The sequence below is a fragment of the Sycon ciliatum genome, chromosome 3, assembly GCF_964019385.1.
Source record: "Sycon ciliatum chromosome 3, ocSycCili1.1, whole genome shotgun sequence".
In the NCBI taxonomy this organism is placed as follows: Eukaryota; Metazoa; Porifera; class Calcarea; order Leucosolenida; family Sycettidae; genus Sycon; species Sycon ciliatum.
The window spans coordinates 804,538-816,743 of record NC_088645.1 but is presented as its reverse complement, the minus strand read 5'-3'; the positions used below and the strand labels follow the sequence as shown (position 1 = coordinate 816,743).

The following is a 12,206-nucleotide window of genomic DNA, read 5'->3' as shown; positions in this document are numbered from 1 at the left end:
TGCGTGGCAGTGCTGACGAATCTGTTGGTGCAAGTACTTTGCACGCTCGGTGAGATTCCAGCCGTCTAGAGCGTCACTGGCAGATGATCAGATGCCAGGCAGTAATACACTTTTGATAAAGGTCACGGGCCACGTTAGCTTCATCAATATGAGCTTTGAGTGCGTCAGTGTGCTTTTAAAAGCGAGTTTCTGCCGTTCTTGCCCTTACGATCTGAGACTGCAGATCGGAACATACACCGCACACATCTTCTTTTGGCCTCATAATTATCACATCACTGCACTCGCTGCTCCATATTTTCAGGAACGTTGTGTATGCTGCTGTTCCTCCAGCCTTGATATATTCAGTATGCGCATGCTTCTTGGTAGACAGGTGGTAGTACTAGTAGCACATGGCAGGTAAGTTGGAGCGGGCCTCTGGCCCTGGGCCCCAGGGAAGTCCATTGATGTCACCATAGTTGCAGGCAGCGCATTCCAGGGCAAAGTACCCGCACGTGCGTGCTGAGGGGGGAGCGACAGCATGCTCATACTCCTACTCCTTAATTTGTTTTAGCTTCCACTCCTTTACATAATGATTATGTGCGTACATGATAACAGTCTGGCACACTTCGTCACCATCCACTTCATAGCGATAAGTCTTAGTGGACCGGACCTAGTACCTTTCTCCGCGCTGCATCCGTTGTGCGATGCTTCCATGGTGAGAAGTAACTGCACCGCGTCGTCTAAACACATCGAGCTTTCCAGCGACGTAACACTACTACTAACAGTACAGCTCCTCGTTCGTCATTGCGAGCGCTGTGTTGCGTGCAGTGAGTAGAGTATCCAGTGACACGTTCTTGAAACAGTTGACATCGGCACAACTGCAGCCCTTGTCCACTCGCGCCTGTACCTCTTCAACAGTACTGGGCGCCGCCTGGCCACGGGATTTCTTAGGTTGGCCCTGTCCTCGGGCGGCGAGGGCTTGTGCTGGCTGTAGCGCTGGCGATTCGTCCAAATTCTCCTCCGCATCGATCGCAAGCGCGATCGGCAGGGTCACGAGCGGAGAGGCGTCGGTCGATTCGTCATCGCTCTGGTCGTCAGAATCTTGATCTGACCACCCGAAGAACGATCTATCGTCATTTGGCAGTGCTGACGACTCCGCTGCCGAGAATCCGACAACAATATTTGTGCGAACGAGCGCCTTCGTCCTCCTTCCGCCAGGACTGTCACCTGCGATGATGAGAAAATCGAGACGTGCTGACGTTTTCATCATTTTCTCCGAAAAATTACACAGCACCGAAGGGTGGTTTTAGCAGATCGCGGGCCATTTGGCTTCCTGTGTGGCTATTGCTTCTGTGGATTGGTTTGGAGCAATGTTCAGATAGTCCAGGGCATCTGGCCAATATATAATGGCAGTCCAAGCTAGTTGAATATCCGGATCACTTTTTCTCATCTGGTCTACACTCCATCCGCTTGCATCCGTAAGCAATGCAAACACGTTGTCCCTTGCACATGCGCGTGACTTCTGCTGGCAATTCCGGGAGAGCAAACAATGGCAGAGCGAATATTCCCGTGAAGTTACAACATGATCTGAGTATAATCGTAGGACATCAAGTCTTGACACTACTTGTGACATGATCAATTCTGCTATGCTCTAATGCAGACTAGCAATAAGAGGCATTTATCAGATACTAGTAACCATGAGGTACTGAGACGATTCTCTTTAGCAAACCACCCACTCCGCTATAAATGCTCAAATAATCTGTCATCTGCCTGCTCCAATTTCCTCTTGACAATTGGAAATCGCTGGCGTTGTCTGAGCCATAAACACCATTATTGGCATTAATCCAACGCCTCCCTTGCTCCCCATCTCTGCAGCTCGTAACGATAGGTTTGGCACATCGAAATCTAAATCTAAAACTAAAAAACTTGAAGCTCTTATTAGTTCAAGCTACATTTTCAGAGCCAGTAAGTTGAAAATGGCAAGAAACCCAGCTTCTCTTCACCATTGGCATCACGAGCTATGATCATTATCAGCCAGCAATGTTACTAGAGGAAAGGCACTGGAGTGAACAGAAAGCTTTCCAAGCACCAACGTTACTTTCTCAGCAAGAACAAATAAAAAGAAAGGAACAAAAAAGGAGCAACACCAGGGATTTGTCTATCCGGTACCCGGGTGTGTGTAGCCCCTGGCATGGCGAGGCACTGCCACAGATTCCAGTACAATGGCCACGGACAAGTGTCCCACTGAGATGCGGTCGCTCGTCCGGACCGCTCCGACGTGGACACCTGCGAAGAGCAGCCTGTGACGTTTATTTTTTTATGACAGAAAACTGCAAAAAGAGTTGGGCTTGTCCTTTTAGTCCTACCCCTATGGGCATGGGAGAGAACGCCCACTCGTTCCGTTGTGACAGATTCCAGGGCCACGTTGAGGGCCCTACCCCACCACCCGTGGCTGCTTCTGGACTTGTTTTAGGTTTGGATCCCGCGCACGGACAGAATGGGCACGAAAATGTGAAAAAATTGTAAATGCCTTTTTTTGGCTTCTGGCTGGCTCGAACACCGTGGTACTATGCCGGAATTTTGAGTTTTTCCGGCCTGGAAAGCCTGTCAATGAGGCGCATGAACTTTTAAATCATGTTCAGAGGGCCAGCATAGTGGCAGGAGTGTGTGGTCAACATTTCACTCAAATCCATTGAGAGACACCAAAGTTACGGTCAATTGAATGCCATATGAAATTTTTCGGTGATATGCCACCTTTTAAAGTTTCATGCTTTCACTATCATCAGGCAAGGTCGCCTGATGATAACTTGATTAAGGCGATAAATAGTATAATTGAAGCGGACATTAGGAAATGATCAATGAGAATACATGTACATGTATGTTACAAAAGAGAGAGATTGGAAGATTTGTTACAACTCTGAGTTTCACCTATTACTACCATCATCAGACAACTGATGGATCCAAAACGGGCAGACAGAACATAAGGGGGAGCAAGGTGGGAAATTCTGAGGGGTATCATAGGCGACGCGTATCATAGCGCAAGAGTCAGGTGCAGGCGTGAAGTTGCCAAGTCTTCAGACTTGGGGCTCTGCTGCAGCAGCTCTGGCACTAATGATAATAGAATACAGCTGGGGACGTAAGGAGGCTCCAACCCTTTCGGGGTGATTTTTTCTTCTTCATAAACCCCCTCCTTTTTGTGGATGAGTGTGCTCTAAATGTATATCATCCCATGTTATTCCACAAAAAAATTCAGGGGGTGTTTCCGCGGAGATAAGGCTGTTTGAGGTGTATTTCTAGGGGTGGTTGTATTTATCGATTTCGGCCTAAATTTGCTTGTTTTGTCATATTTCAGATTTACCAGTTGTCTGGCTTCTCCTTGTGATTGCAAGTCCTTTCACACATTACAGTGAAGCATTTGAGCAAGAAAATCTGGCAATCAGCATTGACTAGTCAGAAAAATAGTAATTTTGGTACAAAAATGAACGTCGCAGAAATGCCCGTCCGCAAAGTACACTTGGGTGCACAGCTTCATAATGTCTTCATGGACATGCCCTTTTTATTTTATTTTTGGGATCCTCATACTTCATAGAAACTAGAAAAATATAATTTTAGGGGGTTACCGTGCATTTTAGACATCAAAAAATAAAAATAGGACAGAAAAATGTGCTACAGTGATCAGTGATCCTGGAACTCAACTGATGAAGGGTGCATTCACCCAAACACCGTGTAGTTAGCACAAAGAGTGGTGCTTTCTTGCAGGTTTGCAATTCACATAAGAAAATTGAGGAAGAAAACTACTGTAAAATCGGTCTCGGAAGCCTTGATAAAGAAAGCCTGAACTCGTTTGTTTGAATACACCACCTCTCTGTCTCACTGCCTCGCCATCTCACCATCTCACTGCCTCGCTATTTCACCATATCACCATCTCACTGCCTCGCTGTTTCACTATTTCACTGCCTCGCTGTTTCACCATATCACCATCTCACTGCCTCGCTGTTTAACCATATCACCATCTCACTGCCGCGCTGTTTCACCATATCACCATCTCACTGCCTCGCTGTTTCACCATATCACCATCTCACTGCCTCGCTGTTTCACCATATCACCATCTCACTGCCTCGCTGTTTCACCATATCACCATCTCACCGCCTCGCAGTTTCACCATATCACCATCTCACTGCCTCGCTGTTTCACCATATCACCATCTCACTGCCACGCTGTTTCACCATATCACCATCTCACTGCCTCGCTGTTTCACCATATCACCATCTCTCTGCCTCGCTGTTTCACCATATCACCATCTCACTGCCTCGCTGTTTCACCATATCACCATCTCACTGCCTCGCTGTTTCACCATATCACCATCTCACTGCCTCGCTGTTTCACCATATCACCATCTCACTGCCTCGCTGTTTCACCATATCACCATCTCACTGCCTCGCTGTTTCACCATATCACCATCTCACTGCCTCGCTGTTTCACCATATCACCATCTCACTGCCTCGCTGTTTCACCATATCACCATCTCACTGCCTTGCTGTTTCACCATATCACCATCTCACTGCCTCGCTTTTTCACCATATCACCATCTCACTGCCTCGCAGTTTCACCATAATTATCACCATCTCACTGCCTCGCTGTTTCACCATAATTATCACCATCTCAATGGGTCGCTGTTTCACCAAATCAACATCTCAATGGGTCGCTGCTAGTTTCACCATATTATCACCATCTCACTGCCTCTATCTAACAACCACAAAATACTGCATCTTCATCGCACCAAAATCACGGAGAGAGGCGTGTACCACTTTCACATACACAGTTTTTTATTCACATACGTATACACAGTCATGTGTTCATAACTGTTATCTGACATAAGTGTGCCCAACGCTGCCACGCAAGTGCATGTGACGTCATGTGTGCATTGGGTTATGGCTCCTTGCTGGCGTTTCAGTCTGTTCTTTACGCTTCTGTTCTGGCAACTGGTGTCTGTTGTCATTGCTCTGTTCTGTTCTTACTGCTCCCTGCTATTCCTCTAAGTGCCATTCACACGGCTGTAGCATTGTGGCTATTACTCTAAGTGCCATTCACACGGCTGTACCATTGTTGCTATTACTCTAAGTGCTATTCACACGGCTGTAACATTGTTGCTATTACTCTAATTGCCATTCACATGGCTGTAGCAGTGTTGCTATTACTCTAAGTGCCATTCACACGCCTGTAACATTGTTGCTATTACTCTAAGTGCCATTCACACGGCTGTAGCATTGTTGCTATTACTCTAAGTGTCATTCACACGGCTGTAGCATTGTTGCTATTACTCTAAGTGCCATTCACACGGCTGTAACATTGTTGCTATTACTCTAATTGCCATTCACACGGCTGTAGCAGTGTTGCTATTACTCTAAGTGCTATTCACACGCCTGTAACATTGTTGCTATTACTCTAAGTGCCATTCACACGGCTGTAGCATTGTTGCTATTACTCTAAGTGTCATTCACACGGCTGTAGCATTGTTGCTATTACTCTAAGTGCCATTCACACGGCTGTACCATTGTTGCTATTACTCTAAGTGCCATTCACACGGCTGTAGCAGTGTTGCTATTACTCTAAGTGCCATTCACACGGCTGTAACATTGTTGCTATTACTCTAAGTGCCATTCACACGGCTGTAGCAGTGTTGGTATTACTCTAAGTGCCATTCACACGGCTGTAACATTGTTGCTATTACTCTAAGTGCCATTCACACGGCTGTAACATTGTTGCTATTACTCTAAGTGCCATTCACACGGCTGTAGCATTGCTGCTATTACTCTAAGTGCCATTCAAACGGCTGTAGCATTGCTGCTATTACTCTAAGTGCCATTCACACAGCTGTAATATTGTTGCTAATACTGTAATGGATATGGAAAACCGGTCGCATGCCTAGCGGCCCCAGGGCGCTGTCCATCAAGCCATCGGTTAGCAGTACATGCGTCGCTGGTCGCATGGCCGGATCAATCACGGTGCACTGCCGAGGGCGCCGGCCCCAATGATTCGACTGGAATTCCATGTCCACGGCATTAACTAAGACTGATCATGTAACACAGAGCACCACGCATCATCGTAGTAGCTAAGAGTTTCATGTCCAAACTCCATAGGTAATCATCAGACAACTATCAATTCTCCATCCCTTCAGATCAAACAAGGGTGAGCAGCAGCAAAAAACGTTTTGAAACATTTCTAAAAAATTAATATAGATGATAACACAAAACACCATAGCACGTGATAGAAAGGAAATAGCACCTCAGAAATTCTGCACATTCTTCATTGTACAAAAAAAACATAAAATGGCGTATTGCGGCACTTTGCAGCGAGACATTTTGCGGAAATACAATAGATTTTCAGAGAAAGGAAAAAGAGCACCCAGCCAACACAATCAATAGAATCATGCTGTGCACATCGAGAATAGGATTGTAACAATGAGAGTGATCCAAGTACAATGTAGATATATAACTCAGTGCAGGAGTTCATAAGCAAATGCATGCATACACACACGCATATACACGCATACACACACATACACACACTCATACACTACACACATACAGAGTCACACACGTATACACACACACCCACCCACCCACACACACACACACACACACTTGTACTTGTACTTGTTGCACACTGCCAAAACTGGTCACGTGGGTCTCCCCGGGAGAGGGGAGAGTGACTCAAAAGGAATCTTGGAAAGATGACTCAATTGGCTATTGAACCGCCCAACGGCCGACACCCCCTGAAATCCCCAAAACTCTGGGTGGACTTGAAAATGATCCCACTTATGGGCTCACCACACCTCAGTAAGTGGGTGAGGACAAGGTGCAGAAAAAGGATTGACGGCATCAGGGTAGCCGTCCTGGGATCCAACTGCAGTTACCCCTGCCCCCAGTGAAGGTAATACGTGCTACTAGTGTGGGTGACTAAATCAGAGTGGATCTGATATTAGCTTCACTAGCACCATTGATTACACAAGAGTTAATCTAGCCAGAAGCAGTCCATGGTTAACAGGTATGTATACTTCAAATAGAAAGTATATGAACCCTGGAACCAACAAAGGTGGCAGGTACAACATTACACCTTCAAGTAGCCGAGACCGTTGGCAACAGACCCAACACAATCAGACATAAGTGTACCCACCAACCGAACTAGCTGGCACACACACACACACACACACACACACACACACACACACACACACACACACACACACAAACAAATGCACACACACATACACACATATGCAAGCACGCATTCAATCATGCAAGTATGATAAACAGTAATTGGCAATGTTCATCAGTTCATCATCTTAATCAGGCATGTTGGAACTGCTCCAGTCGGTCAGGACTTGGCTGGATCTACTGTTGGACTGCACAATACATGTTAGCTACTGGCATGGTTATGCATACTCGGTGTGTCACACAACCAAAACTGAAATACTATAGTAAAGCCTGAGCAAACAAAACTGCTAATACTGGTCCTGTTCATGTTTCACATCAGTGAGAAACATTAGTGTAGAACAAGAAACAAGATGCTCCAGGACAAAAGTTAGAACTTTGTGATACAGTGTTTGCCGGAGTTACTAACATACACTGTACCACTGGGTGATACTGCAATGCCGTACGGACGAGAAAGACAACTGCTTGCACCGAAGGTAGCAACGTGAGAGAATGTGTCAGAAGCGAACACCTAACAGGGTATCACAATGGAAACACACACACACACACACACACACACACACACACACACACACACACACACACAAACACACACTCACACACACACACACACACACACACACACACCGGCGTACACACAACACACACACACATACATACCGGTATACACACATACACACATACACACACGCCCACACAAACACACCCACCACATACATACAAAGTCATATACTTCAGAAGTACACATACATTACGATAGAATAGAATATACCCATCCAGAGATGATAGAAGGTCCCGAAGGGACCAACAGTGTTCGAGTCATGAGCAGAATCGGGTTTGGCACACAAGAACGCGAACGCGCCCCAACACACACACATACACACATACACACATAAAAACACGCACCATGCACACACATGCACTAATGCACACTCACACACATACCGTACTTTGCAGATCACACTGGGGTATAAGTCACACTGGGGTATAACCCAAATTCTTTTCCACAAAATGCAGCCATCAACCTTAGTAATTTATTACTGATCATCGGAGTATAAGCTGCAACCCACATTTTTGAGTGTATTTTGAGCGTTGGAAGTGCGGCTTATACATGTACACTGGAAAATACGGTATACACACAATGAGACAAATTTTATCAGTAAACCTTCTTGCATTTTTACAGTCAATCTTGATGATGCCCAGGGCCGAAATATTTTTTATATTCTTTATTGCAGTTCAGAGACCGTATGTGTGTGTGTGTGTGTGTGTGTGTGTGTGTGTGTGTGTGTGTGTGTATGTGTGCGTGTGTGTGTGTGTTGAGCAATCCTTCATTTTCTTGCAGGCCTAAAAATACAAACTTTATACCAAAGTATACGGTTTGGCCTCTTTTGTCTGTGCTGCACTGGCGAGTCCACTAGGCTGTGTTGACATGAGGCGTTTTAGCCAGGGTCAAGTTTTAACCCACCATGAACACAGATTGACTGAAGCGTTAATATGCAGCATTGCGCTTGATCCGGGTTGAAATTTCAAAGGGGGTGGATTTCAACCCTCCCCTCGGGGGACGGTTGAAATCTAGAAATCTTACTACCGCACTTTTGTGCGTATCTCGCGCCAAGTTTGAACAGCACGGCACAGGAACATTTTGCGCGAATGCTTTCACGTGACTATAGTTATAGGACTCAGGAACTTAGTAGAAGTGGACTTTTGGCGGCAAATCAGTATTGACGAGAGTCAACTGTCTTGATGTGAACACCCACTTATTTGTTCTCTTGTACAGACTTTCAACCCGGGTTGAAAATTCTCATGTAAAACAAGCCTACGGGCAAAACAATTCTGCCCGCAGATTGAGTATCGGATTTTCTGGGGTGTTCCGCACTTTGAAATGCATACAAAAACTGAAAAATCACCCCTGCAGCTAAGACTGGGAAAGCTAGGGATGACTACCAGCGCTACAGCACTCTATGAATATACTGCATGCATGGTTGTTGCGGCCCTGTGGCCATGGTAGACAAGATTTCCTTCGAACCATTACTTGTTCTTGTTCTTTACAAAGTGGAATAAAAACTGAAACTCAAGAGTTCTGAAAAGCAAAGCGTGACATGCATACATGTAGCCTCAAGCAGAAAAGCTGGCCGCGCAAAAGGAAACATGCAGCCAAAAAGATGCCTAGCTCTGGCGTACATCGTAGACGTCACTGCGCATCCGGTGCACTGCGCCCCAAAGGTGCAGGCACGGCGCCCCAAGGAGTGACGACATACATAAACTGCATCGCGTCATGCAGATAGAGCGATAGCGTACAAAGTACAAACAAAACAAAAATAACTGAGAGAAGCGAAAATAAATAAATTGAAGAGAAGAAGCGAGAGAGAGAAGAGTGAAGGAATTTAATTCTAATTATTTAGAGCTGGACAGATATCGTCAAGGAGACATGCAGATACACAATAGAATTGACTCGACTGCATGTAGAGTAGCTGCCTCTAACTGCAGCAGAGTGGAGCACGCAGGTACGTGATCAACTCGGGAATAGTGAAAGGTGAGAGAGACAAAATACAAATAAATTCGAACGAGCAAATACAATAATTGTGAATTCATGTGCAAGGGTCTGTAACATTCTCCCCCCTGGTAACAGGGAACGGATGACCTGTTACAAGTCACAAACAAAGTTAGCGTAGCACGTCCAGCTTGGCAAGCTTAACGACTGGGCGCCGGTACAGTCCAGACTTGGTGCGCACATCTGCCACCCGCACAACGCCATCACTGCCCGGGTGTACAGCCTCTAGTCGGCCCCGAGGCCACTGCCCTCGTGGCTGGTTGCTGTCGACGACCACCACGACATCACCTACAGCCAGTGACGGTGTGCCGTCCTGCCACTTCCTCCGCCTGGTGAGTTCTGGCCGGTATTCTAAGATCCACCTCTTCCAGAATTCGTCGGTGATCTTCTGTGCAATCCGCCAGTGTTTCCTCAGGCACAAATCAGCATCTACAAACACGCCTGGCCGACTAGTTGCACTACTGGACCCAATGAGGAAGTGGTTGGGTGTGAGGGACTCTTCATCATCAGGATCTACTGAGACGTGAGTCAGCGGCCGACTATTCACGAGTTGCTCGGCTTCAGTGAAGACTGTGGCTAGTACTTCTTCTGTCACGACACGCTCCTTCATGACGGATTTCATAGCGATCTTCACTGCTCTGACGAGGCGCTCCCAGCTTCCACCCATGTGGGGAGCAAGTGGCGGGTTGAAGTGCCATGAGATGCCCTTACTGGAACACTCAGCAGCTAGTCGGTCTTGGCGGAAATCTTCCAATGCCGCCTTCAGCTCCCTGTCAGCTCCTCGGAAATTGGTTCCATTATCCGAGTGGATTTCTTGGGGGCAACCTCGCCGGGCGCACATTCGCCTGATTGCCATGATGGCACTATCAGTGTTCAGAGAGTGAGCCACTTCCAAATGTACAGCGCGGGTACTCAGACATGTGAACAACGCACCGTAGCATAGTTCGCGGCGCCTCCCGATCTTGATGTGCAACGGCCCGAAATAGTCCAGCCCGGTGAACGTGAATGGTCGCAGGAACGGGGTCAAGCGCTGGACAGGTAGATTTCCCATTACAGGTGGCTTGGGATTGGCTCGTTGGTTCTTGCAGTACTCAGACCATGCTCGCTTCACAGCTGCTCGACCTGTCGTCACCCAGTACTGCTGGCGAAGCTCATTCAATGTCCTCTCGTGTCCATGATGGCCAGAACGCAGATGGTATTCATGGACTAGGATCTGTGTGTACCTATGCTTCGGACACAGGATAGCCGGATGTTTCGCACTGTACGCCATTTCCGTCGCATGTGTGAGGCTACCCTGAACCCGCAGGATCCCGTCCTCATCAATGGCTGGTGCTAGCTGTCGTAGACGACTGCTGGTGCTGACAGGCTGGCCATCGCTCAACAAAGCCACTTCTTCGGCAAAACACTCTGCCTGCACCGATTGCATCCAGAGCTGCTCGGCCGCATCCATTTCCTTGGCTGAGATGGCTGCAGTTGATCCGACAGTTTGGCCGCGAACTCTGGCCCGTGTGTTTGCGATGAACCTGGCAACATACGCGGTTGTGCAGATGAGACGTTTCCATGACGAGAATCGGTTGACGTCAGGCAGCGCTTCGGCAATTTGCTGGGGCCTTGGCGGGGATGTTGTCGCCGCAACAAACTCCTTCTTTATTTTGGTCGTGTCGATGCACTCATCCGACTCTGGCTGCGAGATGTGGTAGATCGCCTCCGGCTCGAGTTGATCTTGGTGAGTCCGAGCTCCAATGCGACCGTGCACTGCCCAACCAAGAAGGGTTCTCGTCAGCATAGGTGCATTTGGCGGGCCTTCGACGACTTCACGTGCCACTGTGAGGTGTCCGTTGTCTTGCCCAATGAGCATCCTCGGTTGTACTGCTGGGTATGACGCCACTCTGGAGTCATCTAAATGAGGCCATCGACTCGCCAGCCGTCTGCCATCCATTGACTGCGAATGCAACTTGAGGTCCTTGGCTGTTCTCACATCATCCATTTAATGCTGGGTGCCATCGCTGCCATTGACCAATACAGAGACCCTACATGACGAGTTGTCCGTGTGTGTCGTCGAATTCGTCCATGCCATATGCAGGGGATCCAACTGTCCAACAGCACCGATGTCATCCGCTAAGGCCTTGTCGATTAGCGTGACAGTTGAGGCTTCGTCCAGCAGAGCATGTGTCTCCACACAGCCCTTTGGGCCACTAACCGTCACTGGCAACACTCTCAGCAACACTCGGGTTGTACCAGGAATACCAGTGTGCCCACAAGTGTCGACTGGCTTCTCTGCGGCCTTGCCCTTGTGCAGGAGCACGTGATGGTGGTACTTGCAGTCAGGCTCACTGCACTGCTTCCTGCTGCCACACTCCCTGGTAGCGTGTCCACTGGCCAGGCAAGAAAAGCAAAGACGATGACGTTTTACCAGCTCAAAACGGGCTTTCTGGCCAAGCTTCGTGAATGTTGAACACTTA

General features: G+C 47.6%; 1 protein-coding gene across 1 annotated transcript in view; it reads right to left on the bottom strand.

Annotated features, from left to right (window-relative positions):
- Nucleotides 1-6,038: 6,038 nt before the first annotated feature.
- Nucleotides 6,039-12,206, bottom strand: part of LOC135813187 (tripartite motif-containing protein 2-like) — a 238,245-nt gene continuing 232,077 nt past the window's right edge. The window contains exon 18 of the mRNA XM_065326404.1: nucleotides 6,039-7,704. Coding sequence (XP_065182476.1) covers nucleotides 7,564-7,704 — 141 coding nt within the window. The 3' untranslated portion in view covers nucleotides 6,039-7,563. The remainder of the gene's footprint in view (nucleotides 7,705-12,206) is intronic.